Source organism: Talpa occidentalis, unplaced genomic scaffold (genome assembly GCF_014898055.3).
Source record: "Talpa occidentalis isolate TD23 unplaced genomic scaffold, MPIMG_talOcc4v2.1 talOcc4.4, whole genome shotgun sequence".
Lineage (NCBI taxonomy): Eukaryota > Metazoa > Chordata > Mammalia > Eulipotyphla > Talpidae > Talpa > Talpa occidentalis.
The window spans coordinates 21,569,748-21,597,324 of NW_023604295.1; the positions used below are offsets into that span (position 1 = coordinate 21,569,748).

General features: G+C 36.4%; 1 protein-coding gene across 1 annotated transcript in view; it reads right to left on the reverse strand.

Moving 5' to 3' along the window:
• The window catches only part of SPATA16 (spermatogenesis associated 16), a 241,674-nt gene extending 215,683 nt beyond the window's left edge, over positions 1 to 25,991 (reverse strand). The window contains 3 exon segments of the mRNA XM_054700710.1: positions 25,229 to 25,773; positions 25,776 to 25,858; positions 25,987 to 25,991. Of these exon segments, the coding sequence (XP_054556685.1) occupies positions 25,229 to 25,773; positions 25,776 to 25,858; positions 25,987 to 25,991 (633 nt within the window).
• Between the last annotated feature and the right edge of the window lie 1,586 nt (positions 25,992 to 27,577).

The following is a 27,577-nucleotide window of genomic DNA, read 5'->3' on the forward strand; positions in this document are numbered from 1 at the left end:
TGAAAGCACACATCTTGAGTGGCATGTTCTCTTGGTCTCCAGATGCAAGAGTCCACAATGGTCCCCGAAAGTTTATCTCAGCTAGGCTGTTAAATGTTCTTATCTGTGGATGGCCGAGGAACTTAGTACCTAAAAGGAAGTTTTAGGAATCAAATGGGAGGCAGAGGAATCAGTGGACTTAACAGCTAAGATGGAAGGCGTGATTGCCTCTATCAATGACAGCCATCAGTGAAGATGAGATAAGGAGGAGAAAGCAGGAAGCCAGCCTTCAGATATGATGAGGAAGGAAGGCTCTGAAGAAATGGTGGTAGCAGTTTTATGTCGGGAATGGGAAAGGCAAGATGAGGAAATGTCATTGTATTTTATGGACTAGAATAAATATATTATGGGGAAGCTTGTTGAAACTTGAAGTGAAAAAGGCACTAATTGGGAAAATGACAATCAAGAGGGAAGGAATTGGGACACCATACAGGAGGAAATATAAAGCTGACAATATATTACACAAGTGTGGCTTTCCCAGACTCAGCACACATAGCCCTGTCTGCACAGATGGGCCTAAAGTATGACCAGAATTATGAGACCTGCATGAAGATTTCTGACCTGAGAAGGTTGTAAATTGCAGACTATAATCATGCTCCTGGTTTTTCAGCTGTACTATTTACCAGCAAGCCTGCTATTAACAGGTGCTGAAGAACTCCCTCAAAGAAAATTCCAAAACAAAAACCAAACAGGGTAAACCTCTAAAGAAAAATAAAAACAAAAATGCCTTACACTTATGTGTTAATATGTTTCCACACTGTATCATGTCACCTTGAGATGAGAAGCAGAGCAACACATTCTCCTTTCCTTGCAAATGAGGAAACTGAGGCTTAGGGTTCACAGAAATCAGATGTGTCTGAGCTGGATTTAAAATGCAGGTTTTCTGACTGCACTTCCTAAATTGCTGCAGTATTTTACCTGTCAAGGAAAGCTGCTGCACTTTGTCATGCTCCTTGGCAATTTGTAAGTGCTTCTTTTGTCAGTGTATTTAAATTGAAAAATTTAACATAATGATCTATCACAGTATAAGGATACGGTAAGAGTAGGGACTATTCTCCACTTCAGTTTCTCAGAGTTGTTAATGGAATAAAAAATTATGAGTGGCAGGGTTGTAATCACTACATATATAGAGGTAAATAAAATCTAGTTGGCTACTGAGCAACTCTTTTCTATGAATAAAGACTGCCAGATTTCCTTTGGTTTGACATCATCATGTTAATCTGAGGGCCATTAAATGGGAAACTGCCAACTCAACTTCTGTGTTACTATTTCTGGGGAAAAGTTGATTAAATAATATATCTTATTGCTATGCATCTACTACCATCACTTCTGTACAGAGAGGGTAGTATGTATTTCCTTTTTTTCTAAGCTAGCTCATTTTTATCATTAGTTTGCTATTTTTTAAAAAAGATTTATTTTATTTTTATGCATACAAGAGCTGGGGTACAGACCAGAGGAGCTGGGCAGGGGTGGGGGGTGGGTGGTGAGAGGATTCACCATAAATCCTTTCACAGAGTGGGAAACAGAACAGGTAGATCCACTGAAATACACTGCTGAGGGGAGCAGCGAGTGAGTCATGAGATATCTGCTGCGCCATGTATGGGTTGCTCCCTGGCTGGGGATCGAACTTGTGCTGCAGTTGCTGCGGATACCTGCATAGGTTGCTTCTTAACCCCTTGCGCCACCAGGGAGGCCCTAGATTGCTATTTTCCTTTTAGCCTTCTTTGTACTCACCAATAGAATCATGTAATCAGTTTTACCTTAGAAGAATGTCAGGAAAGGAAGAAATAGATCTACCAGCAAATTCATCCATGTTGATACTTTTAATGTCAAATATAACAATTTGTTTATCTAATTGGGTCTCTTTAACTTGTTGTGGACATTATTTACTCTCAGAATGGGTTTGCCTTTAATATGTGGAAATGCATTTATCTGACTTCCACTTCTTAATAAAGACTCTTTCCCAGTCTGTGACATTTCACATCAAGGTAATATATTAGCACCTGATTTTTTTTTTCGTAATTACATGTTTGTATTAGGATCCCAATTAGTAAATTTGCTAGTATTTATTTCCTCATTATAAACTGAGTCAAACTGTCTTTAGCTGATTTTTGCAATTTAGTCATTGGTTATTAAACTAGTGGAAAAAAAGGCAACATGTTTCATGTAGAATTATCTGGTGATAAGACAGTAACAAGGAACAGAGTAGGCACTAGAAAAATGTTTAAATACGATGTATAAATAAATGGGGTTAAGGTGAACAAAGATGGAAAAACTGGCATTTGAAAAGAGAAAAATCTTTTAACTTTATAATTAAAAAATGATTTTCAAAGAATTAATCCCTACATTTGAGAAAATGTAGACCAGGTTATTAAATGCCTAGGCAGCATAAGGATATTAGAAGATAACTTTCCAAGGGCCTCTACCTTTTTTTTCCATATCTTAGAAATTAGGTAATAACCACTCTTTTGTCCTGGAATAGCTTTTCAAGGAAATTTATATATTGAACAGTTCTGAAAGAAAGAGGTAGAGTCACCCTCTGAAAAAAAGGGGAAGTCATTCTTATTGCCCATTATAAATGATTCAGGTTTCTTAACCTTGAAATTCCTCTACATGGTGTGTGGAGGCATCCACTGGACCTCATCATTGCCACTGCCATGGGACTTGGAGATTAGGGGAACTGAAGCAAATATGATGATGCCCACATTACTTGTTTTGCCATGAATAACAAAGTCTTTTGTTTGTGATCCAGGGGTCTCGTATTTTCTACTGCCATCCAAGAACTCTGGCAGGCAATACTGTTAGCTTGCCCATGAAGTAATATCTCATACCCTTCACTGTTCTTGAACAGCCAAAAGTTGAGAAGGAAGCAATTTACCACACACCTTGTTTTCCATCAGTCAGAGGATGTGGTTTTCTGAGCAATGGCCTCCCAAAGACGTCTGCATCCTACTCTCCTGATTCTAAATATATTATGTAGCATGGCAAGGAGAAATTAAAATTGCAGATGGAATTAGGTTGCTAATTATCTGCTTTAAAATGGAGAGATTATCCTAGATTACTTGGGTGAGCTCAGTGAAATCCCAAGGGTGCTTTGAATGTGGGAGAGAGGCACAAAAGTCAATATCAGAGTCAGAGAGACTTGAAGATGCTACACTGTGGATGTGAAGATGGAGGAAGGGGCTATGAGCCAAGGAAGGTGGGCAAACTCTAGAAACCAGAAAAAGCAAGGAAACATGTTCCTTGTTCTGTGCAGTCTCTAGACTAGAGACTGCACAGAAGGGATTCAGCCCTGCCATCACCTGGGTTTTTACCCAATGAGTCTCATTCAGTCACTGGGACTAAGAAATAATGGATTGTTTAGACCACACAGTTTGTGATAGTTTTTTCAAAACATATATAGCAAACTATAGCTCACTAATACAAAAGGAACCGTGTTAAACATTTCTTGCAGAGAAGGTTTTTGTTTTTAATTTATTGCCTGTCTGGTTTATGTTTATCTTTTGGCCCTCAGTGTGAACATTCTGCCTTTTTAAAGGAGAGTTCCCGCTTCTCCTTTCCTGAAATCCCTCCTGTTAACATATGTCATAGCACTATCCCTTTTTTTTTGTAGTATTTTATACAGATTATAATTCAAATTAAATTTTGTCTTAATTTCTCTATGGCTAAAATATTATATATATTTCAGGTTAAGATCGACAAATGTCTTTTTTGTGAAAGTCTAATCTTTATCCTAACGTTCTTTAAATTTTTTTAAAAGATTTATTTATTTATGCATGCAAGAGCTAGGGTACAGGCCAGAGTTGCGGGGGTTGGGGGGAGGAGGGGAGAGATGGGAACTATTTTTTAAATTTTTAATTTAAAGGGCCTCCCCGGTGGTGCAGTGGTTGAGCTCTGGGTTGCGAAGCTGCGCACAGCCTCTACAGCGCCGGTTCGATCTCCGGCTGCTCCCCTGCCACTGGAGGAGGGTCCCACATGGCACACAGACCTCTCCTGCCACCCGCAGCTCCCCTCAGCAGTGTGCTTCTGTCCTTCTGCCTGCTCTGCTCCCCGCTCTGGCTCTGGTGAATTCTCTCACCCTCCTGTGCTTCTGACTATACCCAGTGCTTGTATAAATAAATAAACAAAACAAAACAAAACAAAACAAAAAGTTAAAAAAATTTTAATTTAAAATGTCTTTAAATGAAATAATGTTGTCGAAGGCAGTATTTCCTTTTGTCTTTCAAATGTCTTTTCTTGGCTAATAAAATGTGAGCCACCTATGTTGATGTCCACTCAAAACTATACTATGCTGATTCATAAAAAAAATGTATCTGGGAGCCACAGCTCTGGTGCTGTCAAGTGTCATATACTATCATAGCCTCTTAGTTACCTTCATTGGAACATGCGTCACATTTTATTGTCATTGGTTTTTTTATGCCCAAACTAGAATCTTCATAAAGGGATAGAACATGACAATATGGAATATATTTCCAGAGACCAACATAGTGTCTGGCACAGAACAAGCACAAATTAAAAATTTGATGAGTGACACTGAATTAAGAAATAAAAGTTTCTGAGAGATTAGTGCAATAAATATTATTTTAAGTATTAAGGTCATTGTCACCTTGAAAATACTCCCAGATAAAAAATAGAGCTAATTCTTCTGTTCTTTTCTCATCTTACTGCTTTTGCAAGAACATGCTCCTAAAATTATATTTATATTCTTAAATCAATGTCTTAAAAATATGCCAGTACTCCTTAAACACATGTAACTAATTTCTTTTAGAGCTCAACAGTTAAAAAAAATACACACGCACACACACAAAAAATACCTGTCTCTTCCATGGAGTAGTATTATTTAGAATTAGGAAATATGAGTTGGATAAGTGAGTTCCATTTCTCTCTTCACACAAGCTCCTGCTAGTATAGAATACAACTTTGTGCTCATTTGGCATACCAGGGAGCACAGACGAGGCTTTGGATTTACTCTATTTCATCTCCACACTGTATAGTTTACTTATTTTAGTTAACTGTTTAAGTAAATGAATCATAAATATTTGAACACAAGTCTTGTTTTGGACATCATAATCTCTAACATTTTAAAAAGGAAAGTAATTTTGAGTTAAAGGGATTCACCAGCATATGGTCTAAACATCCTGTAAATGACCATAAAGGACAGACATGTATTTTCCAGCAGGTTTATGTGAAAAATGTACGACAGGTTTTCTTATGAAGTGATACTGGCAAAATTTAGATGAGTTTAATTAAACAACATTTTAAGGGCTCTAAGCTTTAAGGGAAATAGGAGCTTTTTCACTACATGATGAATTAATACAGTGTGAGGCTTTAAAAGCAGGTTTTTTTTTTTTTTTTTTTTTTTTTTCCCCTATCAAACCCTTGTTTCCATGAGGTGGGAATTGGAAGATAAAATTGGTATGGAACAAACTTCTTCCAAAAAGGTGAGCTTGGGCAGGCTACAGGAATCACTCGTGGGTCCACCACACTAGCATAAAAACAGCTCCATTTTTTCTATCTAAAAGTTTTGGGCTCATAGTCAACCACTGATTGTAGTAATCTGTTTAGATAAATGTGTGCCATTTTCTGTTGTTAGATGATTTGGCTATGTTGATTATAAAATATCTTGACTATCACTGTTGGTTCTATGTAAGAATTTATTTGAAAAAGGTCTTCACTGCTAAGTAAGGTATTACAATGTAGTATTTATATTTACTATAACTACATAGGATTAAATTCAAGCTCTAACTCTGCTACTTACTGGTAGCATAATCTTAAGCAAGTTTTATGACTTCACAGACTCTTGATTTTCTTTTTTTTTTTTTAAAGATTTATTTTATTTATGCATGCATGCATGCAAGAGGTGGGATATAGGCCAGAGGTGTGGGAGAGGATTCACCAGAGACAGAGTGGTGAGCATAACAGGCAGATCTACTGAGATACACTGCTGAGGGGAACATTGTGTGAGACAGGACAGGTCTGCTGTGCTATGTGGGTCAGCTCCCTGGCCAGGGATTGAACTCTTGCTGCAGTGTCTGCCAATAGCTTCATTGTTCTGAGACTTAACCCCTTTTGCCACCAGGAAACCCCTCAGACTCCTGATTTTCTTATCTGCAAAATGGAGCTAATGATAGTCCTACTTTTTTTGGTGGTTGTGAGAATTGAAGGAGGACTAATAGAGCACACACTAACCATTTAATACATGCTGGTTTAGTGTGCAAAAACAAAGCAAACTAGAGTTAAGACCATGTATTTAAGTATTTGAATGAAAGCAATTTCAGGGCAATAATAGAAAAACTTTTTCTGCTGGGTATGAAAGTGGAGAAATATTCCTTCTGTTCTTTACTCATCTTAGAAATAGAGAATAAATAAAATAAATTTTGAAAGCTACCTATGTATCTATATCTTTTTATAAATTTCAAATCTAGAAAAAAAAATTACTGGACGAAACTGGCATTCAAAATTCAGCACTTGTCTTCTTAATATTATAGACAGAGAGAATTCCAGGCTGGGTATCATGGTTGATTTGGCCATTATTGACAGCCTTTATATTTCTTGTTCTAAAGAAATATATAGTAGGAGGAATAAAATTATTTTCCTATTTGAAATCAGTGGTTTATACCAGACACTAATTAAAATGTAACACTTTCAACAAAATTTCACAAGGAAGAAATTGCCCAGAATTTGTATCACTATGCCACCATATGCTACTGATAACACACATTATCAGATGAATGTTCCAGGTGAAATCTACTTTTAGCTAGCTGTAAGTCTCTACCATATTTACTTTACCTCTAGGGGTTTTTTAGGAGAAATGATAAAATCTCAACTTGGAGCTTTAGATACATCAAAATCTAAATGTTAAGATATCAATTAATAAAAAAATTCCAAACAGCCAAAGGTTTTTTAATCCCCCCAAATACATAAGAAAGTGTTTTTCTATGAGAATCTTATTACTGATAAAGAACTTTCTAATTTTCATAGACCAGGAAATTTTGTTCTGTTATTGCTTAATTACTATCCCATTTCTTAAAAATATGAACATGTACTTCATTTTAGAGACATTTACTTTACACTGTAAGAAATAGCCACAGGCCAGCATAGGCACTACTAAAGGATGGTAACTGAGTTCTAATGAAAGTTTATAACCAACACAAATTAAAAAGGGAAGCCATTTTCTTCCACGCTGCAGAGAATTATCAGAATTATATAGAAGAAAACTTATTTAACTAAACTTATTTAACTTTTCAAACCTGTTTTAAATTTAAAACTACTCCACTCCTAAGGCAAATACCAATAACCCTTTAGAAATTAGGGTGAAATAATAGAAATAGAAATTGGAATGGAAATAATCAGAAAAATCTAACATAAAAAACTATTATAGGGAGAAATGTTCAGCTTACTCATAATGAGAGAAATGGTTGCCTTGCACTCTGATTTTTCATCTATTATTTTGGAAAAGATTAAAAAATTGATAACAGTGGTTTTGCGGGATTAAAGAAAAACAATTTCTTCGTATACATGGTTGATAGGACTCTAACATGGTAATATTTATTAAAGTTTCAAGTGCGCAAATTTTGGATTATAATTTAAGAAATGTTGCCTGCATGTATAACTGCATTTGTGCAAAATGACAAATATGCAAGGTAATTCATTTCAGCACCACTTAAGAGCATAACACTGGACACAACTTAAATATTCTTCAGTCTGGAATATATGTATATAAACATATATATCTTTAATATAATGGGATACTATGCAATGATAGAGAGGAAGAAATATGTTATACACTAATATAGAATAGCACCTAAAACTTTTCAGGGAAAAAATCAAGTAGCAGAAAGAATACTGTATACAACCATATCATTTACATTTCTTAACTTGAAAGTTAACAACAGTTGCACATGGGAAGGTAACTGGGTGGCTGGAGGACAGGGCTGGAAAGAAGACCTTTATTGCATAGAATTTTATTCCTGTTAGATTTTAAACTACATAACTATATTATGCATTCAAAAAATAAGTGAGAAATTTACAGTATATAAAACAAATACAGTGAGTGGTCCAGCACACCTCCCACTGGGGATAGCCATGCTGTGTGGGGTGAGCCGAAGATTGTCCTGAGGACCCCACTGTGTATGTCTCTGTCATCAGGACGCACTTAAATGGTGGCTGAAAATCTATCACAGCCACCCACACCTCTCTCTAGCTAAGTCTTTTGGCATTCATTTTCTTTTTTTTTTTTTTTTTTGTATTCTTCCTTTGACAGTCTAAATTAACAAGAGGCAGTGGCAGCAACTGTGTGATTCCTTAAATGGACATCCCCACGTGGAAGTTTGTGTTCTTTGAATGCCCCCTCTGACAAGAGCTCTGCCTAAATCCATCACTTAGGGGTTGGGACCTGCTTTAGAATGTACCCTCAGTGTTAATGCCACAAAAGCAGAGAGAAATATACAATAACTCAGCTTTAAAGTATGTGTGAGGATAATTCTCTGTGGGAGCCAGAAATGCTGAACAGGCCCTTTAGTGCCAGCAATGATTTCCTGTACTCTAAGATGACATATGTCCCCAGTGCTGGAGAGCATAATATTTTACTTACTTCTTTTGCATAAGTTGATATTTGATTGTTGCTCCCATAAACTGCACAAATGGTCAGGCATTCCATTCATTCCTAATTTGAGATTAGTATCAGGGCTGAGTTACTTTAACCCACTTTGGATATCTTTTATGGTCCACAGCTGAGTGAAATTTTGAAGTTATAAAATGATTCAAATAAAAACAAAAGAATGAACTGGTGTGAAGTTACTTGCTTTCAACATTCACACCTTATGAAGGCAAGAGAAAGTGTGAATATTGATTATTTCATTAATTTCCATGTTCCACCATCCTGCTAGGTATTTTAAAAATTTATTTGCTGTGTTTAAAATCTTACACACCAACAAATAATTATCACCCTTATCTCAAAGCCAGTGGTCTAGGAAACATCCCAAAATAGGGTGTACTCAACACACAGCATACACACACACAGAGAAACACAGTATGTTAATAAAGTGGCTGAGAATTCTTATTTATCAATATTTTAAATACTAAAGGCAAATTAGAGTGATTATTTTATTAAAAATATATGCTTACTACTATATATTGATATGTTTCCTCCTAAGTAGTCATGAACAATTATTCAGTAATATTTCAAATATAAAAAGCAAGAGAAAAATCCAGCAAATACAAATGAACATGCCAAAATATACAAACAACCTTGCCGACTGACTTTAAAAGTGTATTATAAAAGCAATTTATCATTGTAGCAGTTTACATAATTCTAATAACCTTCACTGTTTTTCTATTCATGCTGTACATACATAGGGAGAAGTACAAGTAACAAAAGGAAGAAAGATTATCCCCTATGCTTTGCTCAGTATGAAAGACCTCTTTCCTCCTCCACTTCAAACTAAGATTGTTCAGTTTTCCAAGAAGAATGAGTACAAGTGGATTATATTTTGACCTTCACCTCAACTAGACCATTGACCAATCATAATGGAGGAGGGAAATAATACTCACCACCCCAAGCATGTTTCAGCCCAGGTTTGAAATCTCATTGCCACTGTTCCCTGTGCCTTCTCTTCTGAAGTCTGTCCTCTCATGGCTGCCCAGTCTCTTGCATATGGTCCCTCCCATTGTAAACCCCATATCCTTAATCAAGAAGTTGAATGGCCTCTCCATATTCTTCAATTTAAGCTGGACCCTCCAAGAACTCTTCTCTATAGCTTCTGTCACTTGGAGGTCTGTCTTTTTTGTTCCTTAGCATAATGTCACAGAACATTGCCATATAGCTATTCTACCCTTTTGAACCTTGTCATCTACCAGACTCCTGATTATTTCCCCTCATTTATTAATATGACCCCTGGGTTATGTTTCCTCTTTGCTCTTTGTCCCAATAATATCCTTAGTGAAATTCGAAAGGACACCTGCACTCCTATGTTTATTGCAGCACTATTTACAATAGCCAAGGTATGGAAAGAGCCCAAATGCTCCAAAATAGATGAACAGATCAAAAAGTTATGGTATATTTATACAATGGAATATTACTCAGCCATCGAAAAAGACAAACTCATGCCACCTGTGGCAACAGGGATGGAGCTAGAAAGGATTATGTTAGCTGAAATTAAGACAGAAGGAAAAAGATAAATACTAGATGAACTCACTTATATGTGGAATCTAGAGAAACCAAATGAAAGGTCAAGGAAAAGTCAAAACTAGCAAGCTGACCATGGAACTGAGGTATACAGCAAGGAACGGGGTGAAAAGGGGCTAAACAGAGGAGAGATGAGCACAAGGGAATATGGTGATGGTTCATGGGTGATATGGTGGCAGGGGAACTATGAGGACAACAATGATATAAGAAAAATAATCTAATTAATATATAAAAAAAGAAAAAAATACTCTTAGTTACTTCTGATACCCAGCTGTGGTTGACTCATTTAATATTCTGATTTTACTTTTTTTTAAAACTGTTCAACTCTTCTAGCTTAGCAACCCTATCCATGGAACTGTTTTGCTTATCCTCTTAAATCTTATACTTGTGTACTACTCTTTGACCAAAACTAGCCTTTCATCTCCTTCACTCTTTTATCTTTTCCTTTAACCGTTGTCCTTAAACCACCATGTACTGTCAGTCTGATGGCTCTCTACTGACCAGACCCACAATCTATGGTTATAACCATTCTCTTGTCATTAATCACAATAATAGTGCCTTGTCATCAAAAACTAGTTTAACCTCAAGTCAGTCAAAATTTGGGGGTTCTCATGGGTACATTGGAGAATATCATATAATTTTTCAGTTTGCTATCATCATAGCCATTCATCCTATGGGGTAGGTCCTGAATCTTCTGCCTTAATCCTATTTAGCTTTTGTCTAATTTGTCTCTGTTTTCTGTCCAACCTTGTATCTCAAGCTCCAATTTTTTCAACTGCCTCTGAACGACATAAAACTACTCAGCTATAAAAAAAGATAAACTCTTGCCATTTTTGGCTATGTGGATGGAACTGGAGGGGATTATGCTAAGTAAAATAAGTCAGAAGGAGAAAGACAGATACCAGGTGGTGTCACTTATTTGGTGAATATAGAGAAATGAAGGGCTGAATAATGCTAAACCATTAACAAATCCTAGAAATATCACTGCAGAACTGAGAGTACCATAGGTCTCCCTCGTGGTACAAGGGGTTAAGCACAGCACCATGAAGCAGTCCACAGCCACTGCAGCATGAGTTCGATCCCTGCCAGCCAGGGAGGTGACCCACTTAGCTCAACAGACCTCTCCTGACTCTTCCGCTGCTCCCCTCAGCAGTGTATTTCAGTCAGGCTGTCTGTTGTGCTCCCCGCTCTGTCTCTGGTGACTCCTCTCACCCCCCACACTCTGACCTGTACCCTAGCTCTTGTATGCATAAATAAATATTTTTTTTTTTTTTTAAAGAACAAAGCGGGGAAGGAGCACAGTGGACTAGGGTAGAGGGCAATGAGTGTTTTTGTAGTTGCTGTATTGACAGAAACCTGAAGGGCAAGATCCTATACCTCTAAATCACAAACAGCATTGTAAACCAGTGGTACTTCAATATAAATTAAAAAAAAAAATCAGTAAAAGTTCTCTCACTTTTCTCTCCACTCATAAAAACTCTTCCTTTCTATCTCGATGGAACAGATTTCCATGTGTTTGAATCCTATTTCCGTCTGTCTCCAGACCCCCATCATTTCTTACTTTCTTAGGAAATCTCTAGCTTCAATCATCTTTGCATTACAGAATAAACTATCTTTCTATGAGCTCTTTAAACATAATCATGTACAATGTTCATATTTTTTAAAAAGTGAAAATCAGTCATCACTCTACATTTCCCTTGAGCTACTGCGCTGCTCCTCCTCCTCTTTCAAGGTAAGTGTCTTGAACACTATTGCCACTTTTTCCCTTTTCAGTCTCACCTCTGTTTCTGGCAGTTTTCTTTTTTTCAGGACAGCTGTGTTCTACAAGGACAGTTTTCCTTTTTAGGAGATGTCATTGAGCTCAATCATGTAATGAGTGCAAGGACTAATTTTGCCAGTGTATGAAATACCAAGGTACAATTTATGCTAATTTTTAGTCCACATCCTGAACACACAGTGAGCATGGCGAGCCTAACATTTTAGGTTATTTTTATCTCATTCTCAGGATTGCTAAACTAAGTGTGTGCCCAGTTCTATTCTTGAAGAAGCAAGGCTTCCTAGCTGGGTTGCATTGATCACCATTAAAGTTGTTCCCTCTACAGACGTTTGACAGATTGTTTTTCACTTTTAATATTACTTGTAGAAATTCCTTCCTTCCCCTCACCCTTTTCCATGTTTCCTTCCTTCCTTTCCCTTCCCTTCTTCTTTCCTTGTATTTCTTCTGTTCTTCTAATGACTCTCATCTGATTCTTTTTTTTTCCCAAATGGACTACCACAGGTGCTATCATTCAGTCATTTTCCTCTCAAATCTGCCTCTATACTAGTGGTTATCAAATACTTTTTAAGCAAGATTCAAGTAAGAAATATTTTACACCCCAAGCAATACATACATAAACACACAGCTCTAGACAGCACAAATTATTTTCTATCTCTTCTTCCTATCTATATATATGTTCACATATTGACACAAGTAAGTTGACTTTCCAATATTCCATTGGATTATATCCTTACTCCTACTACTCCTGCTCTGATTTCTGTTCTATTCCATTCCATTCCACTCCAGTCCATTCTATTCTAATGTTCTGTTCAATTCAGGATTTGAATTAAAAGATAGAATCGGTCCCAACCAGTCAAACTGATTTCATAATCTAATAATGGACTATAGCCCAGAGGTTAAGCATTAATTTTGCTCACTGCATACATTAGAATGATATCACAAAATCAAAATCTGGTGCCACTATTCTGCACATTAATTCCTTGAGAGGCTTCCTGGAACTTGACAAGGGATGTATGATGGCCTGGCTATCTGCCAACCTTCCAGTCATTTCTCCCCATTCTACCTACATTTCTACCCTAACAATACCCAACTTCTTATTTTACCCTGGAATTTTTTTGGTTTCCTCATTTCCTCATCCCCGAGGCCGTCTTTCCCTAAAGTCAACACTTGAGTCATAGAAAATGATGTTTGCCGCAGAAGAGTGTAATTATATTTCAGATGTAACTGAAAAAAAAGAAAAAAAAACTATAATTTTGGAGATTAAATTTTATGTTTCCCAGTGTCAGCTGTAGTAATCTGCATAGTATTTGTAAAGTAGTAACTAAATATTTCCCTAATTGATTCTCCATAAATTAAAAAAATCATTACTTTCTTACCCAAAGATCCATCTATGGTTTTTAACACTAATTCCAATTCTTCTTTCTGTTTTTTTGGACTATCTGCAATATGTTTCTATCCATCTGCCCTATTTCATAATAATCTGGCCCACCCATCTCTTTGCCTTCCTTCTGTGGTACACTTTTTTCTCAAGTTCGCCATCCTGCCAGTAAGGCTGTTTCACATATCAGCCTCATTTTCATGACCTTCTACCCACCTCACTTTTCTATTTGCTGTTTGTAGCCCAATCAAACCTTTAATTTCACCCAAATCCATTCATGAGTTTCCAGAATACTTTATACATTTTATCTCTTTATCTTTAACAGCGTATAATAATAGTTCTCAACCCACTGAGTTGTGAAAATCAGAAGTTAACGTGAACAAAGTGCTTACCACACAGTGCACATTCAAAAATGTGTATCACAGATTCTGTTGAACTTTCCCACCCTAAACCTTTGGTCAGTGTGTCTGCTGCACATCACTGAACACTCAATACACTTCTGATCTCCTTATAGTTGTAGGACTTCTGTCAAGCTTATGTCAAAAGTTTGATTTTGAATCCCTTGAGGACCAAAATCCTGTCATATAATGTGCTGTTACTCTTGTCACCTTCAAAGTTGATAGAAAGTATCACTGAATGTAGCCACTAAATAATTTGTGATTAATTTCTTTGCATAACTTTCTCCACAAAATAAAAAATTAATTATTCACATATTAGTAGCATAGGCATCATCACCATCATCACCACTCACCAAAACAACTACTGCAGAAGTTAGTTATTTCTGGATATTAAATATAAATTGGTAGTAACTTTTAAATATGTCTCGACCAAATGTTGAAGGTATTCACAACAAATCATATGAAAGAAAGAAAACACACTGAGACAGTGTGATGAAAACCTTTCCCCTTTTTATTACCCACTTCCTAACTACACCCTATAGGAACAGAAACATCTACTAGGTAGGAACAAAGTTTTCTCAATTTTGTGAATGTCAAATGGGGCAGCAGAAGAGATAAACAATGATCAGTAGAAGTTTTCCTCCTTTTTTTCCAGGTAATCTCAATCTGAAAAGTAACCACCACTCATTCTACATGACATTTCTATGAGCAAATTCAAGGGGGTCTTATCTACTCCGTATTTGCAGAACATTAGACTGTATTGGGAGTGAGGCTGGAAAGGAGTGGAGCAAAAAGAGAGGATTGCTATTTTAAACTTAATCACATTTAGGGAGCCCTGAAATAAATTCAGAAAGTTGGTTAGTGGAAGAAATGTTTGGCAACATTATCCAATATTTGACTAAGAGTCATTTTTTGGACTTTGAAGCCTAACATAGAATAGTCAAATTGGATTTACAATTTAGGGTTATAAAGATCTAAGAGACTGGGTTGGTTGGTTTTTGGTTCACAGCAATCACAGATATATCCATATTTAAAAACTATGCTAACATGGACTGTGCTGTGAATCAAGTACATAAATACCACCTATAAACTATGGAAATTATCCTACTCATGAAAAAATCTTGCTCAGCATCCTATGGGTTAATAATTCATATTTTGTAACATCTTTGCTTTGGGGAAGAATTTAATATTTCAGAGATGCATGCTAACTACTGGCTGAAGTTTGGTATCAACCTATTTCTTAGTGTTAATAGGAAAGTGGTAAGTTAATTTGCTCTTTAAGTGGATATGAGATTATTTTCTTGATGCCTTTAAATAGGTTTATAATGTTTACTTCACTTAATTCCTTTTAAATCATACATGGGGGCTAATACCTATTGTAGGTGATTTTTTAAAGGATAATGGAGTTATGAGTATCTTCTATATTAGCAATTCTCAACTGTTGCTGCTCAATAAAATAATCTTCCACTTGTCTGGAACAGACTTTCTGAAGGTGAATTGGGCATTGATACTTGTTTAATAGCTCCCTCAGGTGACTGTAATTGTGTCAAGAATCTGTGAGGTTCATGATATTTTCATGCAGAATGTTTCTTCTTTCATCTGATTATAAATCATCATATATCAAATTATAGTGCAATCTTCTTTATTGAAAATTCTCCTATCCACCCCTCCTCCATGCTCTACCACAATTTATACAATGGAAAAATGCTTGCCTCTCTGACATAGCCAAGGCTGCCTTATAACCTGCACTTGCCAGACTTCTCTATTCTTCCTCTCCTTTATTCTCTACACATGGTGCCCACAAGCTCTCCTATGTTGTGAGCGCTAGTAGAAATAAACACTGTTGCTCATTTCCTTACTGTGTCAATGACTGACCTTGTGCAGAAAAGGGAGGGGGTGTGACAGGAGTCATACAAGTGCTTAGGAGCGATCTGGATACAAATCAAAGTCAGTAACGGACCCGGCAAAGTAAGGCCATCTTTTAATTTTTTTTTAAAGATTTATTTATTTTTACACAAGAGCTGGGGTGCAGGCCAGAGGTGTGGGAGGGTGAGAGGATTCACCAGAGACCGAGCGGGGAACAGAACAGGCAGAATGATGAAAACACTGCTGAGGGGAGCAGTGGGCGAGACAGGAGAGGTCTGCCCCGCCATGTGGGACTCTCCCTGGCTGGCTGGGAATCGAACCTGTGCTGCAGAGGCTGCAGACAGCTTCACAGCACAGCGCTAAATCCAATGTGCCACTGGGGAGGCCCCCATCTCTCTTTTTTTTTTTTAAATAACACTCAACTTGGAAAATTTTGTGGAACTTTAACCAATAGTGAATTCTGTGTAGCTTAATTCTTTTTTTGATTCCATTGGGATCAGGGTGATGACTACTGGAGGTAATTAAATTACCTAGAAATATGTTAGAAGTCTTTCTATATGTCCACTGGAAGGGTACATTTAAAAAAAAAAGTATTCTTTAAGATGTAAGTATTATTAATACACTGAACTAAAACTTTACTATATATATATCTATATAATCTGAAAATGCAAATGAAGTCCTGGAATGCACGCAAAAGGAGGCATTGTCTCTAAACTTTGGCTCCTTGAAGACAGCAACTACTCATTTATATTAGCATGCCCAGCACTTAGCACTGTCAGTCTGAAACAGTTGGCAAATGTTAGTGGTGTTAACATATTTTCTTATGATGGCAAATCCAGATTTTGCAGATTTGTTATATTTAAGTAATGTTTAACAACACCTAGGGGGGAGATCCTATACTTCTAAAATATAAACAACATTGTAGCCAATATCAACTCAATAAAAAAAAATTATTTTAGAATTTATCTAATCTTATTTTTGTGGTAAAGAGGCTATATCTCATTATACATTATATTTTGTATTTTCCTGCTATTAACTGTGCCTGCATTAAAAAAGAGTCTATTACCCATAAAACACTTGTTAGTTATGATATCCTTAGATGGAACAAAAATGGCAACAACCAAGTTAAAATCTGAAATGTTTTATCCTGAACATACAGAGTTCAACAGTCAGTTTATACCTGACAACTAAGAAAAACAAGCTATTTCTAGCATATCAATGTGTGCGTTTAAGTGAAAGCTTATATTTTTTGTCAGAAGCAGTTAATAGTTCAACACAGTGTTTGTTTAGCTCACTGCCACTGAAAGAGGGACTAGAATAGAAAACAATGAATAATTTTGGTCCCTTGTTTTGATTGGATTTTAAATATTATTCAAAAGAACACTAAATTTTTAATGTCCATTAAAGGAGAAAAAGGATATAGATTAAAACAATGCTGCTAAACATTGAGACGAGCAACTTTTTTTGGTGCTGTAGTTTTAAGTTAAATACATGCTGTAGAAGAAAATGAGGCACTTGAGGAATACAATAACAATTTGTACATGAATTTGGAGTTCATTATGCTTTTCAACAAGCAATTACGGATATTCTATGTGAAAGCACCTGTAGTTGGGCACTTGTTATCACTCCTACTTAATGGCATTCTAAGGGGTTGAATAAATTGCCCAAAGTCATACAGCATTAGGTACCAGAAGCGGCATCAAATACAGATAAACTGACTCCAAGTTCAGTGTTCTATCCATCATGGCTGTGGCTCATGTGGCTATCTAGGGCTATGCAAGCTAGAGATAAGAAGTGTTTCCCATTAACTTGCTAGAGGGGCTACAGGATTCATTTAGTGGTGTGGCCTAAATCCTTGCCACCCAGAGTGGTCCCTAGACCAGCTGCACGGGCAGTGCTTGGGAGCTTATTAGAAATGAGACATCTAGTGCCCAACCCACAGGTCCAATGCAACAGAATCTGCACTTTAAACAATATTCCTGGACAATTTTTATGAATTTTTGAAGTATGAAAAACAATAGTACAATGAATTCCAGATGTGAAATCAGGGTATCTGAATTCAGTCTTAGCCTTGTCACAGAAAAGCTATAGGACTTTAAGTTGTTTTTTTTTTAAGCTTTTAGAGCACCAATTTCTTTATCTATAGAGTGGGAAAGATAATACCTGTTTTTGAGGGTTACTATAATGATTATGTGCGGAAAAAAATGATAGGATGTTAGGAGGAGTTGAAGAAATGCATACAGAATCTAAATGCAACCTCATAGATGTCTTAAAAAAAAAACAGTTGAGGCACTCAGAATTTGGTGAACTTGATTTCATGATTATGTTGCACTAAGAACTACCTGTGTTAGAATCCATTTAAATTAAGCTTTCTGGGATATCCACATTTTCATACCCTAGAGATTTGCTACAAAATTATTCTCAGCAGAGCTATTATAGGTGAGGCTGCCCTATAATGAGATATCTTTGCTACTTCATTAAATAAACCCCCTTGGATAAGCTCCAAAATGGACCTGCCTCATACCAAATTCCATTACACTGAAAGTAATCTCATAAGGCAGCCCTGGTTCAATTGTCCTGGATACCTAACATTTACCATAAAGGGAATGTGTTCTAGAAGAGTGATTCCCAAAAGCTGGTTCTCAGACCAATGCTTACTGATCCAAGGGGAAATTTAAGTAAAAATAAGACCATTTAGTCATCTTTTCATAAAATTAAAATCTATTTTAAAAATATCCTTCATTCTGAGAGTTCCTTTCTATTTCCTTTCTATCTCTTTGGGTGTTAAACTGACCCACATTTTTATGAAATAATGATAGTAAAAGATGGTAACTTTTGCAGTGTTCTTGTTCAAGACAAATACAGTTTTAATCATCTCCCCACTCCCCAACATTAAAAAAAAATATATATATATCTCCTTGAAATCCAAAAGTTCTGGTTCCTTGCCATGAAAAAAACTGCTTACATGGAAGTTCTTTCCTATGACATTAGTAAGGGGCACAGACTATTTTAAATTAGGAACCAAATTACAAAGTTTTAATTGAAGCACAAATCTCTTTGATGTCAGCATATCACAAAGTACAGCGCTCCTCAAACTGCTGTGCGCATAGGGACCACTTGGGATCTGTTAAAATGCAGATCCTGACTCTGCAGGTCTGGCACAGTCCAAAATTCTGTATTTCCAACAAACTCACACTTAGAGTAGCAAAGGCACAGTGGTTAACTGGTGAGCTCTAAATCTAGAGCATCCTGGCTAGGTTTCTGGCACAATCACTTCTAGCTGCTGACCCTTGAGCAAGTTTCTAAATCTTAGTTTTCTCAATAGTAACAAAAGAATAATAATAGTTGTAGCTCACAGAATTGTTGTCAGAATAACATGGAATAATGATCGTAAGTATTTCCAGAATATACAATGCAGTACCTGGCACTCAAAAAGAGCTCCATCAGTGAGTTATTACTGTAACTTCCCATATCAGTGCCTGGGGCACCAAGATATTAACAGAAGATTAGCACCTCAAAGGGGTCAAAATCAGAAGAATAGAAAATTCTAGTTGAGAAGGAATAAGCTGTTATGTCTTATTTTGGCTAGGTGGAATTGTTTGAAGCTGTGAATCTTGAAGGGTATGTGTGTAGAGTTTTTTAATGCAAAGGGTGGAAACCACTTAATTACTATGGCCCTGCAAGTAATGCTGAGATGATGCTATTTGTTGGGTATATGCCACAAACTTAAAGAAACCTTGGATAATTCCTTTGAGTGTTTTTCCTATAAGTGGAAAGAAAAAGCTGATTCATATGCTCCCATATCTTTAAATTTTCTTGCAATTCTTTATTAATAAATATTCTTCTCCCCTTGAAAGTGCAGCTAGACTGTCTATTAATTTCTTCCTATGTTTTATTGACAACCAAACAACTTATTGAGTACTGTGTCTATTTCCTCATATGCAAATATGACTATATGAGGCTGGTGCCTTTCATGTTTCCTTACAGAACATGACTACTTTTTTTTTTTTTTTTTTTTTTTTTTAATAGAGGCATGTTTTATTTATTTATTTATTTGTTTGTTCATTTGTTTTGTTTATACATGCACTGGGTACAGTCAGAAGCGCGGGAGGGTGAGAGAATTCACCAGAGCCAGAGCGGGGAGCAGAACAGGCAGAAGGACCGAAGTACACTGCTGAGGGGAGCAGCGGGTGGCAGGAGAGGTCTGCGCACCATGTGGGACCCTCCTCCAGTGGCCGGGGAGCAGCCGGGAATCGAACCGGCGCCGCAGAGGCTGCGGGCAGCTTCGCAACCCAGCGCTCTACCGCTGCGCCACCGGGGAGGCCCAGAACATGACTACTTTTTATAGTGGATGAATTTTTATAGCTTTTCCCTTTAAAATTATAGGGAATAGTATGCAAGCATGAAAAATGTGATAACATGATTTTGTGGCTTTTAACGTTAGCTTAAAGTTTTGCTTTGCTTTTGCAATTTCTGATGTGAATACAAACATAAAAGCAAATGGTAGCAGATATTAGTAAAACTTGACAGAGAGTGATGAATTGGTTACAGAAGTGAGGATTAATTCTACCTACAAAACTGGTTCAAATTTAGATAGTAAAATGCATGTAGAGGAAAATTTTTTTTAAATCAAGCATATTTAAATAAAAGCCTCTTATCTTGTGAAATACTAAAAAATTAAAATTGATTGCTATTTTGGAAGCTAGACTGTTGTCTTCTGGATTCATTGTATACTATTTAATGTTAATCATTGACAAATATTATTATGAATTCATCTAGTTAGTGACTGTGTTATGAAAACAAAACAAACTAATATTTTGTCAGGAGCACAAGGAAACTAACATACAAGCCAGACTATTCCTAATGAGTATTAGCTACATTGGAATTACGTTAATTCACAAAGACGATTTTCTGGGACTTTTTGCCAGTTTTTGCTTTTCTGTTTGTTTGTTTGTTTTTTTTTTTTCTGGTCTTGCCTTTAACCACAACCAATCTTCTCTGCACTCCTTCAGCTGACTTTGTATCACTCATTTGGCAAGCATTCACTGTGCCTGATAAGAACTCCCAAGAAATAAGTACTCTATGGAAAAATTATTAGTTATCCTTCAATATACATTTCTCCCTTCTTTCTTAGTAATAGGAATGACTCCTGAATGTTAGGACCATCGTAACAAAACCACACTTTTCAACCTCTCTGCAGATGTTTGAGGCTACATGATTGGATATGTGTCAATGGAGGAAAAATACAAACGGCATGTGCAACTGCCATAAAGTTTTTTTTTTTTTTAAGAAGTTAAATTGAAAAGAAGCTCTATTCAGGTACTTATAGGGACAAGGTGTGCTTCACACTCCTTTTTCTCCTTCTGGTTGGCTAGAAGGTTGGATGCGATGACCCCCAACAAGGGCTCCCATTTTGGAACATGAGGTCAAAGCTACACATTGCAGGACAAAATAGTATCTGACACACTGATGATTATACCATACCAACACCTGACTACTGTGAGAGATTTCTGTGAGAGAAAATAAACTTTTTATGTGAGAGAAAAATAACCTTTTACTTTAGACACTGTTATAATGGATTTTCTATCACTTGCAGTGAAACCTAATCCTAACTTATACTAAAATATTCACTGATGCACTAAAATATTTCACTAAAATATTTCAGGTGTGATCCTTATTATGCGTGAATCTCTCATCCAGTATTACTCAAGACTATGTTAGGACCTAACAAAAGGGGAGCGATACATTAAATAGTACTGGAGACACTCATTATTGAAGTTAAATTTTCAGAGAAGTTAAATTAGGGGAAGAAAGGGTTAAAGAGGTTAAAAATCTTTTTTGTTCCCAGTAGCTTTGGTTTATTAAGAGACATTCTAGGTAAGATTTTAAACTTAACTCCCAAGATAATTACACAAAAGCTAAGCCAGATGTCTAAGCTAAGTTTTGGTCTCAAAATAATTACCTTTGTTAATTATCAGTAATTAGTGTCAGCATCCGAAGCTTTCCTAAAAACCCTGGAGGTAGGAGGGGTGGAGAGAGGAGAGAGAGAGAGAGAGAGAGAGAGAGAGAGAGAGAGAGAGAGAGAGAAAATATTCACAAGAGCGAATCAGAAGACAAGGATTTTCTGGTACAATTACATCTTGGGATCATTAAAAGCTGATTCAGATTTTACCATTTTGAGCACTTGGTTTTATGGAAAACTGGATATTTTCTTCTATGTAAATATCTTTGTTTCTATGTAGATTTCTTTGGAAATTTACATCAACTAAAATACACTGAAGACTATATCATTATTATAAATAGATTTCTAGCAAATCAATGCATGTGTTTTTGTATTTCATGCCCTTTTAATCGTAAAAAATATTATTTTGGGGATTAAAATTGCAAAATTTATTATTTCATATTGTCTATGAGTCAGCAATTTGGGCCAGGGTAGCTCAGGAACTCTCACAAGATGGCAATGAAGATGTCAGCTGAGTGCAGGGTTATCTGTAGCTTAATGGGAGAAGGATCTGCTTTCAAGCTCAGACAAATGGTTATTGGTAAAATTAAGTTCCACAAAGACTGTTAAGCTGAGGCTGTCTTCAGTTCCTTGCCACCTGGGCCTCTTCATATGGCCGTTTGGATCATCAGAGTGAGCCAGCAGAGGCAACGAAAGAGCACCAGCAAGAGAGAGAGTGTGGCAAAAGGCAAAAGCATAGTTTTTCATAACCTAATCTAGATAGTGACATCCCACCACTTTAACTATATTCTACTCAATATAAGCAAGTCCCTATATTCTAGTCCACATGCATGGGGAGAGAATTACAGGAGAGTGACCTTCTAGAGACAGATCACTGGGAGTCATTTTAGAAGCACTCGACAAATACATTTATGGATTTACCTATAAAGACATAGCAATAAAGAAAAGTTTGAAACATATCTAAACATATAGAAAGAACCCTTGACTATCAGACTAGAAACATGGGTTCTCATTTAAGTGCTGCTAATTTATTTCATTAAAAATTATGGTTTCACAACCCAAATGCCCAAAAATAGATGACTGGATCAAGAAGATGTGGTACATATACACCATGGAATATTACTCAGCATCCAGCATCCAAAAAAGATAAACACATGCAATTTGCGGCAACGTGGATGGAGCTGGAAGGGATCATGCTCAGCGAAATAAGCCAGAAAGAAAAAGAAAAATACCGGATGGTCTCACTCATAGCAGGAATCTAGAAAACTTAAATAAGGGACAAGGAAAAAGAGTAACTATAAGAAAGAAAATATCAAAATCAACAAACAACTATGAACCAGAGACACTCTATTGAGGGTGTGGGGGGCAGGGAAAGGAGGGATTGGGGTCAAAATAAGGGGGTTGGAATTGTATGGGGAATATAAAAATAAAATTTAAATTTAAAAAAAATTATGGTTTCATTTTTAAAAATTTTATTGAAGTAAATTTGCTTTATAACATACAAGTTTCAGGTGTGCATTATCATGAGCTCTGCTATTAATTGATCAGTCTACTGATATTTCACAGGCCCCAGTTACCTGCTGGAAGGGTTGGGGAAGGGATGGGAAAACAGAGGGTGGAGGGTCCTCAATGAACTATGAAGGAGGATTGTTGGTACTCTGAAGAGGTGTGAGTATATTACCCTAAATCATATACAATGTTGTGAACCAATATTACCTCAAAAAATGTTACCCCAAAAAAGACTATTCTTTATCTGCAGAGTTATACCTTTAACACAGTAGTCCCCTCCCCCCAAAACTTCCACTGAAAATAGCCCTCACACAGATGCCAGGATCTCTACCTGGTGCCTTTCTTTAGCCTCCTTTCATCAGTCAGAGGCTGCTGGTCTTTAGCTCAAAGGACAGTGGAGTGTTCCCAGTGATTTGTGGCTAACTTAAATTGGGGGCATGCTTTTAACATAGGTTAGAAGTGTACACAGTGTATCATTTTTTCCTTCTTGGTAGAGATGACACTTTATGAGAACATCAGTATTTATAGATGTATCTATTTTTGTGTACTTCACCACTCTGCTTCTCCTGTTTTGTGCTTAGGGTTTCTTTTCAAATACTTAAGGGTTACTTAAGGGAACTATTATCTGGTATTGTCCTTTAATTATTGATTGTAGTGATTTTAATCTGAAAATTACAGTAGAAATAATGCTTCACTCTCTAAATCTCCATCACAGTCATCTCACATTTGACTCCTGCCCATGGCTGCTCTCTGATGGGGATTTAATCACTTTTTCAAACCATCTCTAATATTTACTGGTTTGTCTTCATCACCAGGCTGTTAAAGGGAAGGGACCATTTCTTAACTCAATTTTTATCTCTCCTGTGGCCACCAGGAATATATAACATGAAATTATTATTATTATTATTATTATTTTTTTGGTGACTAGAGAAATATGTGGTCACCTATATTGTGAGGCCGTGGGATTCTGTTTACAGAGAATAGGTTCAGTACATTATGAGAGGGAGGAATTTTTCCCATTACCTATTTTATGGTTTGGTGATGATGCTCAAATTTCCTCTAGTCTATGGACTATTTCTTTATACCATGCTGTTAACCAACTAATCTGCTTGCAGAGAGAACATAATTACTCATGCAGCTCACTAGAATGTAAAGGAAAGTGAAGTTTGATGATAAAGTGGTATTATTTTGCTTTTAATAAGTATCAAGTACAAATTATCAGTCTATACTAAATAGTAAAAGATGGTTAATTTGCAGCAACATGGATGGAACTGGAGGGGATACTGCTAAGCAAACTAAGTCAAAAAGGAGAAAGACAAAGGCCAATGGTTTCACTTATATGTGGAATATAGAGAAAATGAAACAAAGGGTCAGATATAACCAAACCAATAACCAACCTTAGAAATTTGACTGCAGAACTGAGGCTACCAGAAGGGGAGGAGAAGAGGTGAGAGCAAGATAGGGAGGAGAGATAATGGACCATATTGGGAGGACGAAGGGTGCCTTGGTAGTGGGTGTGGGGTGATGACTTACATCTGAAAGGTGTGATTCTATTGCTTCTAAATCATATACAGTGTTTTAAAACAATGTTACATCCCCAACCCCCAGAAGTAGAGATGGTTATATTCTATTACTATTACTATTCTATTACTATTACTATTATATTCTATTACTATTCTATTATTATTATGGGCTATATACCAAAAGATGACAATTCATATACTCATTAACTGCCTATTTCTAGAGAATCTATATTCTTTTTTATTCTACATTCGCCACTATACTAAAACTTAATGACTTTTGTAGGTGTACATCTAAATTACAAATCTGCTTGTGTTTTTATTTATGTTATGATTTACTGCAGAGATTGCTAACAGTGAAAAAGCATGAGGTATGCCTTTGGGGTGATTTCTATATGTCCAGGGCACACCGCTATATTAATTTGCGGTCATACCTTATTTGATCTTTTACACTAGGAAATGCACCATCCTCATATCATTCAATATTTTTACCCAGTGGTCACTGTTCATTATAGGACCATCAGACCTACTAAATGTAATCTCCACTTTCCACTTCACAGCTTCCTGTTACCAATCTATGTTTAATTCCATACCTCAAGCGCTGTTCTAAACTGTCCTGCTGCCACGGCGTATTTCTTTTGTCTGTAACAAGAGCTGGCATCCTTTAAGGCTACCTGAAGCCATTTGTCAATCTGAGGCACGAAGCTGAAATTAGGTACATGCAAAGGGTCTACTATGTCAGCAGCTTGGCACGTTGACTGAACCCCAGTAGACAGGAAGGACTCTACAAACTCATAGCTGACGGCCTCTTCATCGACATAGACCAACTTGGCCTCCACATCCATGATGTTCTTTAAGGGAATGTGAGGGAGAGGCATTGTGATTAGCGGACTGTCAAGTTCTATTATCTTTGCCTCTTTCTTTCCAGGCAGCTTGTCTTCACCTTCCGCTTTCCGTTTAAAGGCCACTTTCTCTACATCATTGCTTTGCTTTTCTTTAATGTTCTTTGTCATTTTTATTCTCTCCACTGTGATTTCTACCTGTTTATCTCCACAGTTTTTCTTAATCTCTTGTGGCATTTCCAGGCTGCTGGATGGGTTTGCTAAGGTGGACATTTTCTTGCTTGTGTTTATTTTTGAACAAGCTGATCAGGATAAGTCCTACTTCCTACAGTCTCCAGATTCTTACTGCTTCCCGAATCCACCAAATCTTCCCTGAAAGTCCTATAGAGACAGGAAGAAAAATGATTTAGATATTTTGAAATTCCAATGGCTTAACTATGGTCAAATTTATTTAAACCCATGTTTTATTCATTCTAGGTATTAAACCTTTAAAGTATAACTATATGTACCTCATCTGTTGACTGTTTTACTTGGAAGTGTAATTTCAGTCTCAAAACAACCCCCGCCCAAATTTAAAAAAAAACACATTTAGACAATATCTTAAAAAAAAATTAGTCATCTGTACTTAACATTGAATGAGCATTTTTATGGGGTGCCCCAACTCATTGAACAGGAAAACTATACCTAAGTTGCTAAGGACAAAAAAGATGAAAAAAATCCATCTCAATATTAATTTCCTTACTAAGGCAGGTGGTTTAGAACTCATTATAAAATATATTGCTAACCTGCATAACAGACTTGGGAATCTAAAGACACTACAGCTGCTTCCTCCAAAAAGCTTCCAGAAATGCTGTGAGCACAATGTTTCCCCAATTTGCTTCTTTTATTAAAAATGAATATCTGAAGTTTAAACGGCTTTTAAAAATAACTGTTTTTCAGAATTGACTTGAAATCCAAAGCACACGACCTTCAACCTTGAGTCTACAGTATGGAAATTTTTGTAGCAATGGTGTTGATAGCGTGCACTATGTAAAGATGAGGTATTTTCCTAAATCACCAGTGCTCAAACGCTATAATAACTAACAAAGACTTAAACATACTGTGTCCCTAGATTAATTTCAAAATATAAAATGTCCCATGACATAGTAATTATGGAATATAGTTAGTTTCTATTTTTAAGATTTTTTTGCCTATCACATTTTGTACTGGAAAGAGCTCTGTGGAGTAAATAGAAATACAGACCACATTTTTCAAAGAAACTAAGGTGGAGAAGTTAAGTTGCTTCTCCAAGTTGTGCTGTTGATCATTAGCATAAGCTGGATTGCTAGATCCTTCCACTCACTCTCTCCAAGACTGGGGTCCTTCCTATACAGCCTGCTGTTCTTTGGGATAGCTAACATACAATTTAGGAACATAAAAAGAAGAGAAAATGCAAGAAAGAGCTGAATATGAGACCAAGATCACTGAGGTAAAAGCTAACATTCTTCATGTAATACAGACCCAGACACAAGATAAAGTCTTGACTAACTTCTCAAAGCTTAAATTTATTTATGTGTTTAGTTTCATTTGTTTGAAATAGAAGCATTTACATATAGAAAATCTTCTAAAAACCCTGGCTTTTGACTCTGTACGTTCTTCAGGACACTAAAGGAAGAAACAGAATTGCACATATGGCTCTATCTTTCAGTCCTTTCCTCCTGCATTATACACTTGTGATATTACAAAAGGTTTAAGTCAAGTGGACATATCAAAAAATCTGTGATGGTCCATATTATATCATAGGAAAGACTGAATTCCTCTCTTGGATGTTAATTTACAAAAGTTTAATACTAGAATAATATTTCCCCAGTGATTTATACTGAAATATTATTACAGTTACACATCTATGAGGGGGGAATACCTAAATGATTATTTTTGCATGTTATAATCATGACTTGGAACCATAGACCCCATCAACTTAGCCTTAATAGGGGCAAGGTACTGTTTTCTTTTCCTCTCTTGGAATTATTGCAAGCATCCAGTATATCTTTTGCACCAAATATGTGACTAGTCAGAGAGGTGAGGGTAAAAATATTAAGACCATCACTCTATGTTTGTCAC